This window comes from Heteronotia binoei, chromosome 6 (assembly GCF_032191835.1).
Source record: "Heteronotia binoei isolate CCM8104 ecotype False Entrance Well chromosome 6, APGP_CSIRO_Hbin_v1, whole genome shotgun sequence".
Classification (NCBI taxonomy): domain Eukaryota; kingdom Metazoa; phylum Chordata; class Lepidosauria; order Squamata; family Gekkonidae; genus Heteronotia; species Heteronotia binoei.
The window spans coordinates 98,610,614-98,635,299 of record NC_083228.1 but is presented as its reverse complement, the minus strand read 5'-3'; the positions used below and the strand labels follow the sequence as shown (position 1 = coordinate 98,635,299).

General features: G+C 42.5%; 1 protein-coding gene across 1 annotated transcript in view; it reads right to left on the bottom strand.

Moving 5' to 3' along the window:
• Window positions 1-229: 229 nt before the first annotated feature.
• Window positions 230-24,686, bottom strand: part of MOGAT1 (monoacylglycerol O-acyltransferase 1) — a 30,952-nt gene continuing 6,495 nt past the window's right edge. The window contains exons 2-6 of the mRNA XM_060242188.1: window positions 21,908-22,086; window positions 20,084-20,288; window positions 10,931-11,105; window positions 3,732-3,931; window positions 230-1,058 (exon numbers count right to left, since the gene is read on the bottom strand). Coding sequence (XP_060098171.1) covers window positions 904-1,058; window positions 3,732-3,931; window positions 10,931-11,105; window positions 20,084-20,288; window positions 21,908-22,086 — 914 coding nt within the window. The 3' untranslated portion in view covers window positions 230-903. The remainder of the gene's footprint in view (window positions 1,059-3,731; window positions 3,932-10,930; window positions 11,106-20,083; window positions 20,289-21,907; window positions 22,087-24,686) is intronic.

The window sequence follows — 24,686 nt, the reverse complement described above, 5'->3', positions numbered from 1 at the left end:
ATATTTCAAGTATCATTGTAGAAACTATTAAGTCTTTTCCTAGCACATATTGAGCTCATTACACAAGATTAGACTCACTCTTGTATGTTTTTGTTAGGTTTAGCTTTTAAAATACAAGGTGAATAAAAACAAGAGCCACACACTGTGAGTAAATTTAAAAGGAAAATAATCTAAGTTTACTGAAGATCAAAGAGAAAGGGAACTTTGAATAAAATAAAAGAAAGATATCTTAGGTAAACAGACTACATGTTTATTGCTAGAAAGGTAAAAGCTTAAAGGCTTCTTCTTGCTCTCAGACAAAAAGTTGTAAAACATGTAAACAACTGCATAGAACATGGAAGTATTTCTTCAAGTAACATGTTGATTGACCATCAGAAAGGTTACAGACCATTTCATTTTACTAACATCTTCTACAAACTTTCCCAGACTAGATTTATTTCTATTTTAATTGTTTACAGGTTAGACTATGTAACATCCTGCTTACTAACAATAACGGTTGGGTGAACTACAACTGTGATATACATGTCCTTTTGTGATTCACCTAGATTTGCAGAAACACCATTCGGCAGGGAATTTTATTACCTTTTATGGCTATTCAGACCAAATGGCCAAGCCACACTGTTTTATGTTACCATGTGATCAGTTAGTTTGCCCTCTTAATCAACAAACTGCTTGTATTTCAGGTCACAATACCTGATCCCCTCATCTGATGAAGTGTACTTAGAGAGCACATGAAAGCTTACATTCCGAATAAAAATTGGTTGGTCTTAAAGGTGCAACTTGACTCTTGCTTTGTTCAGTTAACTCTATAATGACTGAAGTTTTGAGAGGACAGCAAGGGAAGAAAAAGGTTATTTTAATCATATGCATTTCTCTTGTACCATAGTCTCCCTGTACTTGTATTTAGTCAAAGGTAAGAGACTTGTGCTCTGGTATCCCATACTTTTCTTTATTTTTGTCAAAGAGCTTCTGTAGCTCTAGTAAGTATTTTTCATGCAGCTGATCAATCTCTTCAAGGGTGGGATTTGGATTCTGTTTCACAGCAATAGGTTCCCCAACTACAAATAATTAAAAATAATAATATTAGATACAGTATCATAGTATAAGTGCTGTATTCCAAAGTCAGACCTTTAACAGTTTTGTTGAAGTTGGCATTTTCAGAGTTTGTTTTCCACTGCCTCTTCCACAAAAGACATGCAAACTATCCATATTTTTATTTTAAAAAACCACATAACTGGAGGCTTCCAGAACTGTAAGAAATTCTAAGTAGTATCCAAAATCTAGCTTCTATGCACTGTCAAGGCACCTTAAACCATGGCCAGAAGTGGACGCTGTGAACATAAATCTGCAGTTTCAGTGTCAGTCATGCTGATGCACCCATTTTGATGTTACGTTCTGTGCTAAAATTAATACAGAAGAGATTAATTTTTAAATGGTTCCATGTGATCTTTGCACTACAGAACAATGGAGATGTCCAAGCAACAACGCAAGCACTGATGTAATTTTAGAAATATTGCAGGGATCAGGGTCACCAATGGATCAGGAGCCATTAACAAAGGAGAGGAGAGTCTATTCAAAAAGTACAACACAGCTCCCTGTGATACTTTATTATGCAAATTGGTTTGAAATGCAATATTAATTTGCAAGTGAAGCCAGACAAGGTCAACAGAGTTTCCAAATTGACTCACTAAGCTCAAAACATATTCTTTTGCATAGAGAAAACCCACTTTGCAAACAGATTAGTGCTCAGTACATTTAAGGAAACCAAATTCAGTACTTCTGATACAACTGAACCAGAGATAATTTACCTATTAAGGTTTGAAAGCATTTTACTCTATTAGTAAAACAGGCACTGATCATGAATAACTCATATTAAGAAAACATTGCCACCTAAGATTCTTAATGAACATAGAAAAGGATTTGGATGATACTGGCAACTTCCCCCGCCTCTCCATATACAAAAGCAGGCCTCAGATTCAATGGGAGCTCACAGGAGCGCAGCTCCTGAACCTTTCTGAGAGTTCTACCTCCTCCTTCTGAGAGTTCCACCTCCTTGTCCATTGAATAGTATTGCAGCCGCATAACAATTCCTGGATGAGCTCCACCACCTATTTTTCTACAAAACAACCCCTGTACAAAAGGATCTACTTGTGCATTCAAGTACACACAAACATAGACAGGAAACAAATTTTGTGATGTTCTGCTTTGAATATTTATGAACTGACAAGTGTTAATGTTAGAATTCTTATACTCACTTAGGAGAAGAAGTGTCCCCATGGAACATGATTTACAAAGACCAGTCATTTTGCAAATCATTTTCTTGCTCCTAGTTTAAAAGTTATGAATAGGGATCTAAGAAGCACCTTGCTGTTTTGGTTTCCGGAGGCTACAATTATTTTGTTCCAAGAAGACCGTGCACTGACTTCACATCCCAACATATACATGCATCTGGTGTTTTTGCAGTTGTGTTTACAAAAATAAAAAGCTTGAATGAAATCTTTGAACCTATTCCACCCTAAAAGGTGCTTGTTGGTTAGATTTTAAAGTAACAGTGCCAAAGAAATACATACACTCATACTTCTCAGATGCTGGTCTTTTGTGATAGCATTGTGATACCCCTTGTTCTCCAGTGATTTCCAAGTACTTTACCTCATCAACAATTTTGATGTTTGCTGCTGTCATATTTTAACAACAATGTAATAGGGTAGATTCTACTTGTTGGGAAAGTGACCCTTCCTTTAATAAAAAGTAGAGCTGGAATTATTTTTCAGTATTCCATCCCTTCACTTTTGGCAAACATCACCAGTCTTCCTTCCAATGCCATTTACATTTAAAATTATTTACAAAATGGCTTTAGCAAACCTCAGCTACAAAGTGAGCACAAGGGAAGAATCAGGGTGAACACAAGCTTAAGATAAAACATAGAGCCTAAAATACTTCATTACCCTCAGACATTATCCACCTTTTGCAAAATCCAGTTCTAACAATACTTTTTCCTTCTCACGGCAATGCCCCCTATGGCAAGTTGACTGCAGTAGTACTGAACCAGAACCAAAAAAAAGGCACTCCATGTTTGCACTGTAGCACCCAGGAATGGAGGAGGGGTATTAGAAAGGGTGGTCAGACATCTCCAATGCATCACATGAAAGAAAAAAGCAGAATTCCACAAAATTCTATCGGAACAAAACACTTCCTGAAGTCAGAAGGCTACCAGAAAACTGGATTACAAAAGACTATTTTTATTACTATTAAGCACATCCGTATTCTGTTTTTTCCCCTCACAACTAAACTGCGTGATATGCTTACTTGGCCTCTGTGGCAAGTTTAGAGGCTAAGTGGGGATCTGTATACTGAGGGGGCGAGTACTATTATCTGTGTAACACTAGCTCTATAGCAGAGGTATACAGGTAATAAAATAGGCATGAAGATTATTATATAAGATGTTCTCAACTGAGGGGAAACTCAAAATTCAAGAGCTACATGCAATCACAAAGCCAAAAGCGAGGAGAGAAGGGAGAAGAATAACCCACCAAAGAAAAGAATAAGAAAGACAAATTCATTCCAAACAGTCTTCTTGCCCAATTTTAGTGGTTTCAGCTGCAGATCATGGTTAATATTTACAGTGCAATTCTGTGCAGTTACTCCAGCGTTAGTCTATTGACATCAATAGGCATAAAATTACACTGTTAACCATCCATGTATGAAATCAAATGCTAAAGAAAAGAACTTACCAACAGTGTTAATAGGTTTCCTGTAAGGAATCAAGCCAAAGCTATACTGAAAAATTCCTCTGCCATGAAAGAGAGGGAAAGTAAATCCCACCAGCCTTTGCAGACTCTCCTGCAATGCTCTGAGTCGTGATCCTTTAGGATTTTCAATCTGTTTGAATAGTTCATTTTCTCCAAAGGAAAACACCGGGACAAGTTGAGCCCTGCTGGGGGTGGGGGGGAAGCAAACAGTAATAACTCTCCATAGATATAATTCACATAATGAGTCAACAAATATATCAAGCTGAGGTAGTTAAATCTCATTGTTATGTATCATAATATTCAGTTATATAAGATTCATACAATTGCATTATTCATATTTCATCATTGTATCAAATAGTACATTGAAGACTTATGCCAATTAAAAGAGTAGCAAGTCCAGGGCACTCACAAACAAGCTAGGGCAGGGGTTCCGAACTCATTTGTTACGAGGGCCAGATCTGACATAAATGTCACTTTGTTGGGTTGCCATGCAGGCCATAAAATGTAACATGAGGTACTGGAAATATAAACTTTATAAAGGTGATTTCAGATGTCAAATGGCAATAGAAGGTGAATAACAAGAGCAGGCTTCATTGGATTAGGTATGAGATGCAGAGGGGTAGTAGGAATGGAGATACCATTCTTTGGTAATGAGAGAGGAAACGTAGGTCTCAGTTTGATCCAGGAGGATTCAGTCCAGGAGGATGCAAAGAATAAATGGGCACAAATCTGACATTAGAAAACGAAACATTCAAAAACCAATGGAGGAACATTTAATCTTCCAGGACATTCAGTTGCTGACCTAAGAGTAGCTGTTCCCTTACAAAGGAATTTCAAAGGGATATTAGAAATAGACACTGATGAATTGCAATTGATGAAAAGCTCAATGCATCCTCCAGGACTAAACTGAGACCTAGATTTCCTATTTCGTTACAAACACCTGCTGTTGTCATTTGGCATCTGAAATCACTCCACTCTCCAAGATATAAGGACCAATGGACTCACATTCTATCTTTATCTGAAGAAGTGAGCAGTGACTCACAAAAGCTCATGCCCTGCCACAAATTTCGTTAAGTCCTCCTAGGCTCTTGCTTCTTTCCAGTAATGAAAATTGTAAGCTGTGCTGTTAGGCTTGTTTTTTTCTTTCATCTGTTTAAACTTGGGGGAGGGCGTGTCTCTCAAAGTGAAACAATGTGGTGATTTCAGACTATGCAAAATCAGTGCTAGAGCATCAGTGTTAGAAAGGCAGCCAGGGCGGGAGACATGTCGAACTAGAATATATGGAAACATAAATGTAGTTTTAAATATTTAGCTATCTACTTCCAGTCATTAAACCATGGAGTCCAATTCAAGAGTTTTAATTCCTAAACAGGGTCTTTTTGAAAGAAAATTAACTCTTCTGGAACACTATGCCCCATTGAAACTGACTAGAGGAGTTTGTTATGAATGCAGGCGGTGGTTGCGTTCCACATTGAATTTGTCTTTCCTCATAAAAACATGTGCAAGATATGAGGAGATTGTGTTACATTCCTATCAGCTACTGAGAAAGAATTCAAAACTGGCTGCATATTGATTTCAGTCACTGATGGTTTATTGACTGTTTACCCAATAGCTTTGTTTGATGCTACAACAAAGAATTTATTTCCTATGCAATGGATTTCTAGCTATACTATAGGACTGTTATACATACTTATCAGAGCACCTTTTATGATACTGAAGAATGTGTCCATGACTTGTTTCAGTTTTTGGAGCTATGCTCTTTGTACTGCATTTGTATTGTAATCTTGATATTTCATGAACCAATTGTGTTTGTAATCAGTAATCTATCATTGTTTTTATAGTACATTTGTTGCATCAAGAAATAGACATAGATACTATTGCTTCCACAGTGATCTTTATTGCATAGTTAGTTGTGATGGCAGCAGCAGCCCCAGAGATGTAAGTAAGAGGGAGCCAGTTGCCCCAAGAACTGGATGGGAACTCTTCAGGGCCCACATGTTTGCCACCCCTGAGCTAGGGGGTTCTGTACACTTGAGAGACTCCCCAAGTATGCAGGAAAATGTCTTGAAAATTAACTAAAATGAAAGCACTTCCCTACAGGAAAAAAAAGGCCAGTGAAGACTGAACATGCCATGGGAGGCATGGAATGCTGAGAGCAGCTGAAAGTAAGCTAACGAGAAAAATGGAATCCTAGTGGGTGAAATATGTGTGTTTCCAAATCAATTATTCATTCTCCCCTTGAATTCTCCCAGATTCCCAGCTTATTTCATTATAAAATCCAACAGATCTTTTTTCTTTTTAATTTAAGCAACCTACTGCCTTCCAGGAAGAGCTAGGCTTGCCAATTCCCAGGTCCCAGTGGGGGTTCTCCCACTTTCCCAGGCTCTTTCCTGCTCCCAGTCAGCTGGCTGGCAGGAGGGAAGCCCCGCCCTCACAGCCACCATGTGCTTTCCACCTCAAGAGGCTTCAGACTACCCTTGGAAAGGCTTCCTCTTGGGATGGTGTGTCTGTATCTTTAAGGCTGAATGGGGGCGGAGGGAGCAGGCAGAACAACATGGCAGCTCCCAGTGGCTGTGAAAGCAGCCCAGACCCTCCTTTGGTTGCACAATCTTTTCAGAGGTCGTTTGCATAGGAAAGGTAAACTTGAACCTTTGGTTGCTCTGTGTTACATTGAAGAAATTGGAAGTTCAGCAGCTCATGAGTAGAGATACCAATTCCCAGGTGGGAGCAGGCCCTCCCCCGCTTCAGAGTCATCAGAAACAGTGTGGGGGGGGGAGGGAAATGCCTGCTGGGCACTTCATTATTCCCTATGGAGATTGATTCCCATATGGTATAATGGAGAATTGATCTGGGAGTATCTGGGGCTCTGGAGGGGCTATTTTTTGAGGTAAAGGCACCAAATTTTCAGCATAGCATCTGATGCCTCTCCTCTAAATACCCCCCAAATTCAAAAAAGATTGGATGGGGGGGGGGGGTCACAAAAGAAAGTGCCCCTATCCTTCATTATTTCTAACGTAGGGAAAGCATTTAAAAGGTGTGCAGTTCCTTTAAATGTGATGGCCAGAACTCCCTTTGGAGTTCAATTGTGCTTGTCACAACTTTGCTTATGGCTCCAACCCCCAATGTCTCCTGGCTCCACCCCCAAAGTCCTCAGATATTTCTTGAATTGGATTTGGCAACCCTAGGAAGAGACAACAATCAAAAAATATACAGAGTTAAAATCAATTCATATAATTAAAACCAGTATTACGCATTAAAAGAAAGACTTAAATATTACAGAGGATAGTATCAGATTTCATTTACTCATAAAATTAGCCTAAATATCCCCCCAGCTGGTATAAAACAGACCCTTAAGGTAGCGGGTTAATTCAACAGGATCATTTCAACAGGGCCATTGCAGCAGGGAGCCCACATATTGATGAAATGCTCACTGCCTCAGCTGAAGGCCTGGTGGAACAGCTCTGTCTTATAGGCCCTGTGAAACTGCATTAATCTCTTCAGGGCCTTATCTCCAGTGGGAGGTTATTCCACCAGGTAGAGGGGCCAGGACAGAAAATGCCCTGGCCTGGGTTGAGGCTAGGTGGACTTCTTTCTGGCCAGGGATGACTAGCAAGTGTTGATCCATGGAGTGTAAATCTTTCCAGGGGGTATATGGGAAGAGGCAGTCCCACAGACACGCTGGTCATCCAGTTGGGTTACACCCCTCTTGAAGGAGCAAGTCCATAGCCTGGTGGTGCTCTTGGACTCAGGTCTAAGCAGGTGGCAGCTATGACCAAAATTGCTTTTTACCAGCTTTGACTGGTTAGCCAGCTGTGGCCTTGCCTAGACAGAAAAGATCTGGCCACTGTGGTACACACCCTAAATCAAGTTACTGCAATGTGCCCTCTGTGGAGCTACCCTTAAAAAGTGTCCAGAAACATCAACTGGCACAGAAAACTGCAGCTGGTGTTGACTGGAGTGGATCATTGGAACCATATCACTCCAGTCATGGGTCATCTATGCTGGCTTTCAGTTTGTTTCTGGGGACAATTCAAAGTGCTGAGGTTGTCCTTCAAAGATCTGTGTGGTTTGAGACCAACATACCTGAATGGTCACCTAATCCATTATGAACCTGCTTGACCATTATGGCAATCTTTGGAGGCCCTGCTTCAGTTGTCCCAGCTTCTAAGATTAGGTGGCTGGCAAGCTGGGAGACAGCATTCTTGGTCATGGCACCAAACCTCTGGAACTCTACCACAGGGAGATTCATCTGTTCCTTTCTGTTGCCATCTTCCACCACCAGGTAAAGACTTTTTAAATTTTGTTTGGCATTCCCTCTGTGATCCCTCCTTTCTGCCCAATGTTTAATTGCTGTCTTTATGTCTTTTTTACATATCTTAGTTCTGTTTTAATTGGTGTAATGATTAATTGGTTTAATGATGTGTGTGTGTTCCTGGCTTACAATAGCCCCACCCACTTTCTGAAAAGCTCAACAGGTGCTAGGGGAAATAGTGGCAGCCCCTGCTATAGGGTCTTCTTGTGGCGAGAGGATGCAGCTTGCTGAAATGAAGAACCAGCATGTCACTATGTTAAAACAATAGTAAATTCAATGCAAGTTACAAAATTATAACAAATAGTTTTTAACAAATAGTTGTCCACAAAATAAGCCTTCATTAGCCATAAAAATTAGTCTAGGGTTTTTACATGATGACACTCAGCAGGTTATGCTAACTAAAAAAAAAAAATCTTGGTGGCCTTTTTTCACCCAGAAGGATGATACATTCAATAAATAATACATTTCAAAATGAGAAACAATACACACAGGAAGGAAAAGGTGTGTAGCACTACTATTGGCTAATAGCATTAGTAGTATTACAAATGCATAGCAAAGAAATGAACAAAGAGGAAGTTACAACATACACAGTTTCACAGTGTTTTGCTGCTGCAATGTGAAGAAGACCTAAGCAGAGTTGTATTTCTAATGAAAGGACCACTGCCTTCACAGCTGTACCCACATGGCATTGCTTATTTTATATATACATACAAGCAGAAAACCTCTAAGTTTAAGAGAGCGTTTGAAGGGAGCAGAACTGTCCAACAGTGAGATATGATTATCCCTTGTTAAAGTTGGCATAGTTTGTCCAGTTCTTTCCATTTGCTTATGGAGAGGATAATTTGCAACCTACATTGACCACTTTGTACAAAACAGTGCAGTTTTGAAGTTTTATTCATGTCCATGCCTCATCAGGCAACTGGCCTCCTTACTCTCCAGAAAGGCAAGAATTGTCACCTGCTGCTCCTCATCAGTTAGACTCACACCTTTCTTTCAGTTGCTTTCTGGCTCTGGTGTTGTGATACTGACTCTGAGCACCATGAAATCAACTGTGTATAGTGCTCCTCCCCTCCCAAGAACAGCTTTAAACATTTATTTCATGGATTTCTTCTCATTGGTTTCTGACAGGTAAACCAGTTTCTCTCTCTGAATTCCTCACTAACACACATATACAATGCAACAACAGAGTCTCAGTTTACTAAGTATGTAATGTAATTTAGAATGGTAGATTTAAATGTATTTTTCTGGTCTGGAGACAAGGAAGATGACACTGCCAGTGGCCCCACTTCAAAGAAAAAGATGCTGCAAGGTTGCCTTCATGCCTGAGAGGAGACATAGAACCTAATGACAGACTCTCACCATTCTACACTGATCTCCAGTTCTGACATATTTATTACCTTGATTACGTTTTCCCTCCTAGTTGAACCCAAACAGATGACAACCATAAACTAAGCTTATCATTCTTCCCATCTGTTAAAAAACATCTCTTAATTATTCTGCATGCTAATTCACTGCCCACTCTATATATGTATGACTGTTATTTCTATTTCTGTTTCATTGTGTCTGTAGAAGTGTGCATGCACATGAAAGCTCACACCTTGAATAAAACTTGGTTGCCACTGAACTCAAACTTTGTTCTACATATATACATACACCCACACAACATACAAACATTTGCATTCTATCTTTTAATTCCAATAAGTTTCTCCCACAAATTGGAATTCAAATGTTGACTTCAGCAGGGCACGCTCAGGATCCATCTCTACTTACTTCTGTACACTGAACACAGAATAATCTTTGGACCCTTTGTGGGGCCATTCCCCCTCAAATGCATCTACAGAGTATGGAATCCCCTTTTAAGCCTTGGTCTTTGATAGATGCCTTAATTTCTCATGTGGCCCTCTCTTCCTTGAGGAAGTTCAGAGTGGCTTACATTTGGCAGACACTTGCCTAGTCTTTGCACTGTGACAACAGTATTCATCTGCTATCTTCACCCCCAATTTTAATATATAGAAATTAATTCAGATATCTCTGTTGAGTGAATATCAAAACTCACTCTGGAAAAGGAAGATATGTTTCAAAAGGAAGTCAAAGCAGGCATTTGGGAGATAATTCATATCTAATTTTCAATATATATATTCTGTAAAGTTACTAAGAAAAGATGCAGTAAGTACAACAAATGAATATTTTGTTTGGAGGACAGAAAGATGTGGGGCGGGGAATAGTAGCATCTATAAGAGACCAGAAAAGAACATCTGCTTTGGGCAAATCCTGAAACTAATTAACAGGTTACAGCTTAGGAAATAAAGCCAGGTGTAATTATTTGCTTCACCACCACATCCATGCACAATCATTATGAATCATTAGATTCATTATTAGGGTAGAGTTTTGTGGTCTAGTTATTATTCTGGACATCTGTATGCCTCCCATTTAATTAAAACATGATTTCTTCAGGTTCCCAGTTGACATCCTGTGTTAATATCTTTTTTCTTAAAATGTGCTGGAATAAGGACATATAATGCTACCTTATACCAAGTCCAACTACTGGAACATCTAGCTACTCTTTGGCTACTCTGACTGGGAACAAAACTCTGAGATCTCAGGGAGTGAAGAACCTTTTCCAACACCTATTTCAAGATCTTTTAATAAGAGATATGAAGACAGCAATCCTAAGTAGCTCTACTCAGAATCCTACTGAGGTCTGTTAAATGAGACTTACTCCAAGGAAAGTGTTCTTAGGCAAGCTTGAGAACTATAGGGATTATGCCTGGGACAATATGCATATAAAGAACATGTTCTGCTAGAAAGCCACAGTCTCTCCCCTACTGCTCAACCACAGCCCTCAGCACTGATGTGGTGTGGGACTTACCCATGTTCCAAAGCAATCTTAATGAAACCCTTTTTATTGAGGATATTAAGAGTTAAGCTTCCAGGACGGGCATCCAAAGTCTCTCTTGCCCCTCCAATTACAATCACAGCAATATTTCCTCCTTTTTTATTGCTCAGTACATGAGACACACTCTTCTTAGAAGCAGAAACCACCCCTGTAAAAATATTTTAAAGTCCATAAAAGCACAGCCCAACTAATTTCTGTTTCATACTACCTTATATCTATTGTTATAAATGTGTGCTGACATGAAAATTTACAAAAAATATGACATTAATCTTCAATTTGAGCATTTGAACATATCCTATAAGAATCAGACTCTGGATGTGACATACTTTGAATGCAACATTAGAAACTTGACACCTTCCCCCTGCCCCTCCCCCCCCAAAAAAAACCCTGCTTGAGAAATTTGTGTGTTATGGCAGTAAAACCTACAATCTGGAAATGTTTTCAGACTATAATTTACACTTGGAATTTAAAATTTGTTACCTGGCATTTTTTTCAGTTTAGTGGATAAGTCAGAAGATTTCTGGGTTTATAGATTTTGTATCCTTTAGGCATATTTAAAATTGTTCATGCTACAAAACTGTGTGAGAACTGAGAATGAATTAAGATGTATCTAAAATCATGGTGAATCAAAAACATTTAACTAGACATTCAAACTCTCCTACCAGATGGTGAGTTAGTATATTTTGACCCGATAGCCTAGGAACTGTCAGTTTTTGATCATGTTCACATTCATTCTCTGCTCATAAGTAGAACCATTACTCATTGGTGCCAAGGCAGCAAGAAAATATAGAAACACAGTTCTGTAGTGAGCTATATTTAGACTGTGGAAAATGTTCTGTCAACATAGATTAAGTTTCCATCAAGGCCAATCCATCTACTTACTGATAGAACACAACAATGAAATATCCATGAAATGATAGTGGCAGGAAATTTCTTTTTCAATTATTATCTGTTTCAGTGAGCCTGATGTACAGCTTGTTTCTATTTTTATTACACTCAAGGATGTTCACTTTCAAGGTTGGTTGGCACTTATGCTGGTATCCATACAAATGCCCTAAGAGCACGCTAAGATCATGGGCAGGAAGAGTTAATGTGGACAAACCATTTGGGAGAACAATCACCCTCATGTGAAAGCTGTCTCTGTGGTACCATGATTGGTTCACACTGTCAATGAAATTAATGGGTATTGGGTTTGGGTAAAAGGAAGTATTTCTTCACCCAAAGAGTAATGAACATATGGAATTCACTGCCACAGGAAGTGATAGGCAATGAAAAGACCACTGAGTACAATAATATTTCCAAATTTGAATAAATGTATATTCAATTCAGTTCTCAAATTCTTATATCAATTAGATATATACAACACATAGACAAAGTTCATTAACAAATTTCAGACACAAAACCAAATTTCCCACCAGTACAATCCTCAGCCAGCGTATATCCTCTCATAATTTCCTCTTACCGCCCCCCCCTCCAAATTAAAGTCCATTCACATGAATCCAGTGCTTCCACACTTTTCCAATAGGGGGATGAAGAATATGAGGATGAAGCATATAATATCTATTCAGTATATAATATCTATTCTCTTGTATGCCCAGAGAAACCAGGAAGCTCCTGGAAGATCCCAGAATGTTGTGTCCAATTTCACTTATAATGTTTTCAACCACAAAGCCTTCTTCAACTGGAGCTGGTAAGTGTGTTGGAAACAAGGTTGCCAAATCCAAAGGAGCAAATGTTTCTTATAGGTCTCAATGAGTTGGTTGAGATACAGCACACAAAGCATTCACAGCAGGAACTCAACTTCAACATTCAGATAGTCTTTTGGTGGTGTCTCCTGGTCTTTCCGGGTTAACAAGGGATTGCTAGTAAATGAACTATATAGTGGACATTATCTATGAGCTCTGTATAGCTTGCTGTATTTGACTATGTGATTCATAAGCTTTGCATTCTGAATGTGTTTCTTATAAAAAGACTTTGATATCCTTTAGTACAAGAAAAATAAACATTCAAGTTTTGATACAGCTTTATTGTGTCATCATCATAGTTTCATATTGCTTTGATACTGTCCTTGGATTGTGATAAGGAAGAATAATTATGAGGGGTGTGGGGGGCACAATGATGGTCACACAGATGTTGAAACTCGGCATTTCTTTTGTTTGCAGTGCATTGTTGCTGCCTTTTCCTGTCATATTCAGCCTTGTGGCATATAGCATCTGTCATCTGGAGAACAGTTATAATTCTGAGTGATCAGCCCTCATCTAGAGATTGGCAACAACGGTTCCCCAGAAGGAAAAGGCCAAAATAGACCTGGAAAGGGCCTCCCCCTCACCTTTTACTGACAGATTCAAGTTTGGTTGCCTAGCAACAGCCACTGCCTAGCAGCTTCCCCAGTGGCCCAATCTTCATCTGTCTTGGGGCAGGAAGACAGAGCAACCCACTGGTCAGCCAAAGAGAGGGTAGGTGAGTCACCCCAAATATGGCTAGGCTTTTATAAATATAGGCTAAAGCTTAAATTATTAAAAACACAAGGGACAAATATAGCACTGTTGTTGTGCTTTCTGTCAAATTGCCTTTGAGTTAACCACAGCTCATACTTCTCAGGCAACGAGGCAGGAGCTCCAGTGCTAGGGCTCCAGAAAGGAAATCTGCCACAGCTCAATTGCACCCTGCATTATAACACCAAAGGATTGATGGAATAATATGCTGCTGGGGGAAGGTGTGGTATGGATTTTGGAAACGTTGTGGGCTCCTAATCCCCCCAAAAGACAAGAGAGGCACCGCTTATGACTCCGGTGAGCTGGGCCTAGTGCCAGCACGAAGGACTGCTGCGACCATGGCCTGATGTGTGAGTGGGGCCGAGTGGTGAGTGAAGGACTGGGGCTCCGGAGAGCGAGGTCAGGCGTGGGGCATTGGCCGGGAGAGGACTTTTGGTGGTGGCTGGACCACTGGTCAGGACATCAAGGAGCAGGGAGAGTTCCTGGGCTGCGGGGAGGCGGCACTTCCATCTGCTGCAAAATAAATTGGAGAGTGCGGCGGTGACATTGTTGGCTGTGGCCACGGCCCCGACCCCAGCTGAAAATCCCATAGACTCCATTTATGAGCTGCACGGACGCTGTCTGTTCCCACTGATTCTGTTGCTGGCAGGGCTGCTGGAGATCCTGACTGTGCGGCGAGGGGGCACGGGGGGGGGGGGTGCTTTACCTTTCCCAGGTCTGCTAGGCTGTGCGGGAGGGACGACCAGCACAAAGAACGAAGTGCTAGAAGAACGAAGGGTTGGAGTCCTGCATCGCACAACCATACTTTAAGGATATCCCATTTAACATCTGCACTTTAGAGACACAGCAGCACTCCAATTGTCTCCAAGCTTTAAAAAAGGAATTATAATTTAGTCTTCCCATCTGCTAAACTGATTGTGTTTTTAGTCAACTAATGTAGATGTGATATTTAATTAATCAATTGGCTATATGATATAATATATATTTTTCTCGTAAATTAATTACAGGTGGAAATTGTGGGAGGGTTTTTTTCTATGATTAAGGCGCTAATAGATTGAAGTTAATTATTTTTAGCTAATTGATTTAAGGGGTAATTGATGGGGGGGGTTAAATTTGGTTAGTTGACTGTTAGAATTGGCAGATCGATAAATTAATTGGAATGGCAAGAGTGGAGAGGGTTGGGGGTTAGTTAATTGAGGGGTGGTGATCTGTGTCTACATTGTTTATATTGAGCTGTGCTTACATCAAGTTTAAGACTGAGGTGGAGACCAGTGCGGGGGAATGACTGGCCTGGGGATTCCAGTACTCCTGGGGAGGAGAAGATATGACGGTGGGAACAGACATTGAGATAAGGGAAGGAGACTGAGACATGGTGGTGCTCGGCCCCCTTCCAGTCTTTGTCCCATCCCAATGGTGGCAGGCAGTGGGGCCAGGTTAAATTACTTGCCTCCATCATTGGTGTTATGCAATGCCAGGTCCATAAATAATAAGACCTCAGTCCTTCGCGAGTTCTTGCTCGAACAGGACGCAGACCTGGCTTGCATGACTGAGACCTGGGTGCGAGAGGGAGAGACAGTGGCTCTCTCCCAAATGGCTCCCCCAGGATACTCAGTCTTTCACCAGTCACAGACTAGCAGGCAGCGGAGAGGGGTGGCGCTATTCATTCAAGAGGTCTACTCCTTTCGGGCCCTCCCGGCCCCAGAGATCAATGGTATTGGATGTGCCAGTTTGGCATGGGACATTGGGGAGGGGTTGGCAATATGGCTGGTGTACCATCCGCCTTACACACCGGCCAGCACATTACCATTCTTGATGGAGGCCGTAGCAGGCTGGGCATTGGAGTACCCAAGGCTTATGATCCTGGGTGACGTCAATGTCCATGCTGATGATGTGACCTCCAGTCAGGTGATGGACCTAGTGTCATCCATGGCGACACTGGGGCTCTCCCAATTTGTTACAATGCCCACTCACCAGGCGGGGCACATGTTAGATCTGGTCTTTGCAGTTGGGATTTAGGTGGACAATATTACCTTTGAGGCGGTGCCATGGTCAGACCACCTCGCCCTTAAGGCTCGAGTGGATGTTCCACCCCAAGCCCATTTAGGCAGTGAGCGTATTTTGGCTTGCCCGCGGAGCCTGATGGACCCTGAGCAGTTCCAAATGGCTCTACGGGATCCCTGGCCCCCTGGCAGTTCTCTCGATGGCCTGGTGGAGTCATGGCATGGTCGGCTCTCCAGAGCCATTGATGAGATCGCCCCTCAGTGCCCTCTACATCCTCGTGTTAAACTGGCACTGTGGTATATCCCGGAATTATGGCAGCTGAAATGGGGGCTCAGACGGCTAGAGGGGCAGTGGCGGTGGGCTCAAGACGAAGTGACTAGAACATCTTATAGAGAGTTTATGAGATCCTATGAGATGGCAGTCAAAGCCGCAAAGAAGATTTACTTTGCGACTGAGATTGCATCTGCAACTTCGCGCCCAGCACAATTATTTAGGACGATTCGGAATCTTACAATACTGCCACAAGGCAGACCAAATGCTAGGGAATTGGAGATCAGCTGTGAGGCTTTTGCGGAATTCTTTGCAGATAAGATCTCGTCGCTCCGCCGTGACCTCCCCGCCACATTGAAAACAGTACATGAACTCGAGGCCCCGTGCCTGTCTTCTGGACCATTTCTGGATTACTTCGACATGCTTAGCCTGGAGGAAGTTGACAGAATCCTCTCCACTGTATGCCCAACAACCTGTGATCTGGACCCATGCCCCTCCTGGCTAATTAAAGCTTGCCAGAGGGAGCTTAGGTGTCTTATATGGGACATTATAAATAAATCCCTCTCAAAGGGGTGTTTTCCAACACCTCTCAAAGAGGCTGTGGTCTGCCCTCTATTGAAAATGTGACATTGGATCCGACCGAATTGGCTCATTATCGGCTGGTCTCAAATTTGCCCTTAAGGGGCAAAATTATTGAGAGGGCAGTAGCGATACAGTTGCAGAGTTTTCTGGATGATGCGTCTGTGCTAGATCCCCACCAGTCTGGTTTTCATCCGGGTCATGGGACGGAGACAGTGCTGGTCGCTCTGATGAATGACCTCCAGTGACATCTGGATCGAGGTGGCATGGTGGTGCTGATGTTGTTAGACCTATCGGCAGTGCTTGATACTGTTGACCATTGGTTACTGACCTGCCGCCTCGCCGATGCGGGGATTCAGAGGTTGCCTTTGCAATGGCTTTCCTCTTTCCTTGACGGTCAGGGACAAAGGGTGGTGATTGGGGGAGAACTGTCCCAGAGGCATCCACTTAATTGTGGGGTGCCACAGGGAGCAGTCCTCTCCCCGATGTTGTTTAACATCTACATGCGTCCCCTTGCCCAGATTGCCTAGAGGTATGGGCTAGGTTGTCATCAATATGCTGATGACACCCAGCTCTATCTACTGATGGACGGACAGCCTGGCTATGTCCCAGAAAATCTGGACCTGACATTACAGGCTGTGGCAGGATGGCTCAGGCTGAGTAGGCTGAAGTTGAATCCAGCAAAGACAGAGGTCCTTTGCCTGAGTCGTGGCAGTCTGGGAGGAGAAATCCCCCTACCAGTTTTTGATGGGGGCGCCATTGGTAATTTTTATTTATTTATTTTTTTTATTTATTTAAGATTTATACCCCGCCCTTCCCACAAGTGGCTCAGGGCGGCTTATGGCGCACAAGGTCAAGAACTTGGGGGTGCTACTGGAGCCTTCTTTGTCAATGGAGGCCCAGCTACCAGCCACTGCCAAATCCGCCTTCTTTCATCTTAGGTGGGTGAGGCAGTTGGCTCCCTTCCTGGAACGTGATGATCTGGCAACAGCGATCCATGCAACGGTCACCTCGAGGTTGGACTACTGTAATGCCTTCTACATGGGGCTGCCCTTGTGCCAAACCTGGAAACTACAGCTAGTGCAGAACGCGGCAGCCAGGCTGTTATTAGGGTTCCCTAAGTGGGAGCACATACAGCCGAGACTGTGGGAGCTGCACTGGTTGCCAATTGTGTACCGGATCCATTACAAGGTGCTGGTCATTACCTTTAAAGCCGTATATGATCAAGGACCTGTCTGCCTTGGAGACCGTCTCTCCCCATATGTACCCCAGAGGGTGCTGAGATCAGGTTCACAAAATCTGATAATCCCTGGGCTGAAGGAGGCCAAACTGAAAACTACAAGAGAAAGGGCCTTCTCAATCATGGCTCCCCATTGGTGGAATCAATTACCAGAGGAGGTGCGGGCCCTGCGGAGTCTTGCTCAGTTCCGCAGGGCCTGCAAGACTACCCTCTTTCAGCTGGCCTTTTCTTAATGCGGATTCTACTGTACCGTCGCTACAAAAATCTGTAAATTAGTAAGATCGGAAATTTTTGAAAATGTAGCACCGAGTACGATCGCATAAAATTGTTGGTTTTAATTAAATGATTTTAAGGGAATTTTAAGGAAAGTGTATAATGTTGTAGATTGTTGTTTTATTATGTAATCTTTGTATTTTATATTGTGTTGTGAGCCGCCCTGAGCCTGCTTTGGCGGGGAGGGTGGGATATAAATTAAATATTATTATTATTATTCAGTGCCAAACTACCTATGAAGAAGTCCTCAAATTGTGTCTGTCATCACAAAGCCTTTCAACCAGATGTGAGTTACAAGTTCTTACTTGGAACTCAATTTTCAAGTATGCAAGGTCCCAATTTGGGTTGGGTCATAGCACACAGGATGTTCTTGTTAAGGCCTTCCCTCTCATGTTAATTTAGGACTAAGAAATTCCTAGTGTTGCTTAGAAACTGGCAGAAGATGGGGGAGGCAGGAGTGCTCAGCAGCACAATTACATCAGTTCCTGAATGACTCAAAAGTGACATTGTAGCACTGTGGGTGACACTAGCATTTGCCCAAAACTCTATGTATTGACTGATGTGCCAATCACACAAATGATGTGCCAATCACACTCCCCTTCACATTTCACCTGAAAATTTCCTCCCGCTACCCAGCTGAGCAGCAGCAAGCAATGAAAGCTGGGGGCAGAAATTCTTACACTCCCAATAGGAAGCTGGCAACACTAGAAATGTCTGGAAATTTGGGGATAGAACCTGGGGACAGCAGAGTCTGGAGAGGGAAAGTCAGCACTTTCCAAGTTGCCATTTTCTCCAGTATGGTACAGGGTCATCAGAGCAGATGCAGGAGTTTCAATGCAGTGGAGTAATTTTTTTCTGTGGAAGTGAACAAACACTGACAAAACATGGAAACTAAACTTCATTCCTGCCATTCTGGGGAATAGGTGAAGTCATTGTTTCCTTAGTAGATTTTATTTTTAGTTTATTGGAGTAGTGTTTTGTATTCTCCATTTGATAGTTTTAGTAGTACTGATTATTTTTGTGTAATTACAGTCTCTGAGATTTTGTTGTTGGATGTCCTTGTTTGGTGTAGTGGTTAAGCCTGCAGATTCTTAGCCGGAAGAACCAGATTTGATTCCCCACTCCTTCACATGTAAGTACTGGAGTGACCTTGGATCAGTCATAACTCTCTCAGAGCTGTTCTGCTGAAGAGCAGATATCATTATATGAGCATGGAACATTCAAGGCTTGTTGGGGAACATCTTACCCTCCCCCTCCATTTCCTGTTTTACTTCCCCCAAAGCCCCTGTAGCCTCTCCACTTTTCCAGCCAGCCTACTTTTCATCTATCCCTGTCCACTGTCCCTCCTTCCCTCCTCCTGTCAGCCTCTCCCTGGGAAAATTCTGCACAGTTTCAACCACAGGGATGGGCCAAACCCAGTTGCAATGGGGGCACTTTCATTTTCCCTGTATCCCCTTCTCCACACTACTTCCTCCATCCATCCTCCTGGCAGCCACTATATCCTTACCTTTCCCTGCTTGCTTCACTGCCCCCCCCATCTTCAGCTATATTAATTATGTCATTTATCCCTTCCTTTTACAATAATCCTGTGAGGGAAGTAAGGTTGAGAATGTGCAATTGGTCCAAGGTCATCTAGTGAGCTTGTACAGTGGAGTGAAGATTCAAGTCTGGATCTCCCAAACCCTATCCACTATATACCACACTAGCTTCTGGTTAAACAGGCATGGCTGCTGAATAGTAGCAAGCAGCCAGCCCTGCTTGAGTTGTGAAGTCAGATGATAACAGGTCACCTGGTGGTTGCTGCTGGGTCTATCCTGTATGAGTCTTCTCTCAAAGGCCAAAACAGCCCTGGAAAGGACTCTGCCTCACCCCTGCCTTTTACTGACAGAAACCAAGACTTGAAGGCTTGCAATATTGGGTGGTTGCTTAGAAAGGACAAATGAGAAAATTTGTTTTTTAAATGACAGGTGCTGCTTCTATTCAGGGTGTTTACCCCAATGTATTTTTGTTTAGATTTCAGATTTTTCTGCAAACCTATGACATTTTTTAGATTTGTAGAAAGATCAGTTCATGGCTCTAATCTCTGGATTGAAGTATCCACAGATTTGGCTATGTTGAAAATTAAATATATTGATTGTTCTTATTGAAAATGATGCAAGAATAAAAAGATCATGCCATGTACTGAGTTCGTGTTAAGAGAAATTCATTTTCTATAGATCATTTACACAAATATCTCTAAAAGTATGACTAAAGTAACAAACTACTTACCAGTATACATAATACATTCTCTGACAAAAGGAAATATAAACCAGGTAGACAAGATATGAAGGTATGAAGTCATACCAGGGAATAATTCCTTAAAACCTGTATATTCAGTACAAAAGTTTCCAAAGGCTCCAGCAACAAGAATGCCATGTGGATGAAATCCAAAGAGGTAGTTTCTGGTTGGATTCAAATCTGAGGTTTTTATCAGCTGAAAAAAAAAGACCAGTAAAATTCATATGACTTTGTTAATAAACAAGAGATGAAGGAAGGTTGTTTCACATCAAAGAAATGGTGTAGGGAGGAGTGTAAGCCTTCTGTCTTCACATGCCACTGTCTCAAACAAATTAGTCCTATGCACATCTGAGAGGCACAGGACTTCAGAATATACCTCTTCACCCAAACCAGGGACATCCCTGGGGAAGACAAAATGTATACTTAGGTCCTGCTCCCTTTTGTCTACTTGTCTGAAAGTTAAACTGTTACTAGAAACTGAACAAAGTAGGAGTCCAGTATCACCTTTAAGAACAACAAAGTTTTAATCAGAATGTAAGCTTTCATATGCATGCATGCTTCATTAGACAATGGAATGGGATTCAGTGAGCAGAGTTACATACAGCTGGTGGGCAGTGGTTAAGAATGAAAAGACAAAGGTGCTACTGGACTTCTACTTTGTTCTATTGCTTTAGACCAACACGGCTGCCCACCTGGATGTTACTAGAAACTGTATTGCCATAATTTTCCTCTTAGTATTGACCTCAAGCTTCAATTTCAACTATATATTCAACCAGGGCTTTTTTGGTAGAAAATGCCCAGCAGGAACTCATTTGCATACTAGGCCACACACCCTGACATCACTGGAATTGATGTCACCTGTTTAGTAGGTTACTTTTTGCATATTGACACAGATGAGCACAGTACAACCAACCTCATTTAATGGATGTGTGTTCTCACACAGCCCAGTGAAAGACCTTGTTTTGCCCCCCCCCCACATGGCCAGAGAGAGAGAGAGCCACGTGTGGTGGAGCAGGCTGCAGTAGGCCCAGCTTCTCTCAGGAGGGGGCACTCATGGGCAGCTCTATTTCACTCTCTTCAAAAGCCTATTGGAGGCTAGAGGTAGCAGAGGGGATGGAGCACACAGTCAGGGAGCACATGGCTGCTTAGTGCCTTCCCTCCTCCAGAGACCTTTTCCTTGAGCCAGAGCTCTGACCAAGCCAGCTGGAACTGCGTTCTTGTGCGTTCCTGCTAAAAAAAAAAAAGCCCTGAATTCAATTGACTGCAGGTAAGCCCACATCATTGCTCCTTGTCCCATTTTGTGCCATGTAATTGTCTCTGAACATTCCTCATTGTTTCTATTGTACACATGTGCAGCCCATATATGCAAAACATTAGCACAATAAGAGACAAAAGAGGAAGGGAAAATGGAGATTGGTGGGTCTACTTCCAAGTGGACAGTAAATTCAGATGACAAGCTGGAGGTGAATTTATTCACTGATAAGTGCTCCCATTTTAGGCAGCACAGTGACAATGTCATGATATTGCAGATAGTCAGAACAATCCTAGGCAAGTTTACCCAGAATCCTACCAAGGTGCATTAAATAGGGTTTACTTTAATGAAAGTGTTTTTAGGATTGCACTGAAAATCAACTCAAGTGGATTTCTAACCGGGAGAACAACCTGGAATTATATGCAAACTATAGTAACTTTTCTCACTAGGTTTTGGGTCAGATCCTAGCAAAAACAGCTGGCATACCATGAGTCAGAAATTAATTTGATGTCATTGCCAGCTTGATTGATTTTTCATAAGACACTGTCAAAAGTTTTACTCACTTTAATTGGAAAGTATTCCTTAAAGTACTTCCACACACTGCAGTTTCTGACCCACTCAGATCTTCTCCCTCCAGTCTGGGGGGTCTCCCAGTCAAGGTAGAGCCAGAAGACATAGAAAACTGAGATGAACCAGTAATCTCCCAGAAGTAAGATTATGAAGATTCCACAACAACATTGTGCTACAAAAAAAGTGAATATGGCAAAAAGTCTCTCACATGTTTGCCTCAAGAGTCAGAGTTTTAACGGTAGTTCTATATATGTACAGAATATGCAAAGAATACCAGTGACCTTCTAAAACAGGGGCACAATAATGTCCCCTTGCCATGGGACCAACAGCTAGTGGCATGGAAGTGAGTGAGAACAATAGCCACAGGCCCCATCCCTGCATCACTTGCTGCTGCTGCTGATTCCCTCATCCCTGCCCCTTTTCTTTTCTCTCCAAGTACAGATGCTACAGGTACAGATGCCTCATGCTCCCCTCACAACCCTGCTTTCCCTTTCCACGCCAAGTCAATTAAGGCTGCCACCAAACCCCAGCCACTGCTTGGGAAAACACACAGCAAACTGTCACTCCAATTATGTGACATCACCACTGGAATAAACCTGAAAGTGACACTGCTACATCAGGGCAATGCTCTAGGACTGCACTTAAACCTTGGAGTGAAATCCTAGAACATCACCCTAATGTAATAATCTCACTTACAGGTTTAGTACCACAAGGGCAATGGTATTTTACACCTAGATCTCCTGCTGGTTGCCCACAGTCAGCTTGCAACCCTTGAGCCAATGCACGGCTTAATTGAAAGGGGGAAAGCCCTTTTAAAACCAAAAAAATGAAAGAAAAGATTGAGGTTAATTCTGCCTCCTCCCCATATTGTCTCTAGGCAGAGTATCCACACAGTCACTTTACTGTTCCTCCAAAAGTCTCAGGAGGCCCACAAGTTATTCTTACCATGAGCATGACATCTCTAGAAGTTCTCATTAGACTTGAGAACTTCCTGCATTCCACATGGGGAAAATATCAGCCTAAGGCCCAGCACTGGGGAGCCTGTACTGGAGGGTCCCTGACTGCCTAGCTACTGCAGCAACTAAAGGCAGTTGGTGTAGCCTATCCCCCAACACCCTTACAGTTGACTGTCACCCAGCCCAAAAACCCTGTCCTGCCCCAGACCTGTCCCCTTCAATTAAGGGGACAGTAGAAACCTGCCTGCTTGCAACCACCATACCACTCAAGGCGGTGACAGCTGCTCACCCTCACATCTGTGGTAGCTGCTCACAGGCCTGCCCTATCTGGGACTCAAGAATAGAATACAATCCGAGAGAGGTCACTACAATGGATAACACAACAAAAAATGCAAGCTAGTGACCAATTTACTAAGAAGTATATAGAAATCAGTCCAAATGTCCAAAATATGTTTTCTATATACTTCTTAGTAAATTGGTCACTAGCTTGCATTTTTTGTTGTGCTATCTGGGACTCAAGCAGCTGCCTTGTGATGGTGCCAGCTCTCACCTGCCTTGCATGGGGTGAGTGCTGTGGTGGCCCAAGGGGGCAGTGATTCTTGGGTCCTATCCTGGACTTTGGCCAGGGTCCCAGATAACTATGGCTGCCCCTGGGAAAATCTAAACTTACCATCAGTTTACCTGCCTGAGAAGCCTTTTGTGTACCCATTTGTATAGTCTGATACCAACCTTGATACTCAATTTGGGGGGTGGGGGAGAGGATATAAGCAGGAAGGAGAAAAGCTTCACCCAAGTCACTGTCCTGAAGCAAGCTATCTCCTGCTCTGCTTCCTCTGCACTGATCGTTTTGCACAAGTAAGAGATTATATTGGTTGGATTGTTGCAGCTCTAGCCCTAGCTCCTGGTGTAGAATAATGGATGTTGTAAGACTTATATTGGCAGACTGGCCCATTAACTTACTGGGAAAGTTTCCAACTGGCCACTGGTGGATAGAAGAATGGTCCCTGTAGGGTAGCCAACCCCCAGTTGGGGGCAGGGGATCCCCTGGCTTGGAGGTCCTCCCCCCACTTCAGTGTTATTAAAAAGTGAGGGGAGGGGAAGGAAATCTCTGCTGGGCTTTCCATTATACCCTATAGAGACTGATTTCCATAGGGTACAATGAAAAATTGATCTGTGGGTATCTGGGCTTGGGGTGGGGGCTGGGTTTTTTTTAGGTAAAGGCACAAAATTTTCAGCATGGCATGTGGTGCCTCTCCTCAAAACACCCCCCAGGTTTCAAAAAGATTGGACCAGAGGGTCCAGTTCTATGAACCCCAAAAGAAGGTGTCCCTAACCTCCAACATTTCCAATGAAGGGATGATATTTAAAAGGAGCACAGTCCCTTTAAATGTGATGGCCAGAACTGCCTTGGGAGTTCAGTCGTGCTTCTTGCTCCTGGCTCCACTCCCAAAGTCCCCAGATATTCCTTGAGTTGTAACTGGCAACCCTAGCTAAGTCCCTCTGCTCAGTGTTAGCAGAGATATTGGGGGGCGGGGGGTGCCCTGAGTTCACCTAACATAAAAATCCCAGGCAACAGAGAAGACTGTGAAGCTGACCTAAGGGAAGCATTCTGATCCCATAAAGCAGAATGGGAACACTCTTGTTGGCAGTGCCTGTTAAGCTTTGGAGGGCTCCTATTGGTGTTTCCAAAGCTGGAGAATTACACACACACACACGTTGCTTTGGAGTTTTTAAAACAGTTTAATTCAGCAGAGACAGTCTGTCTGGAAATGTACCCATTCCCAAACCACCACAAGCAGCACTAGAGTTTGTAGAA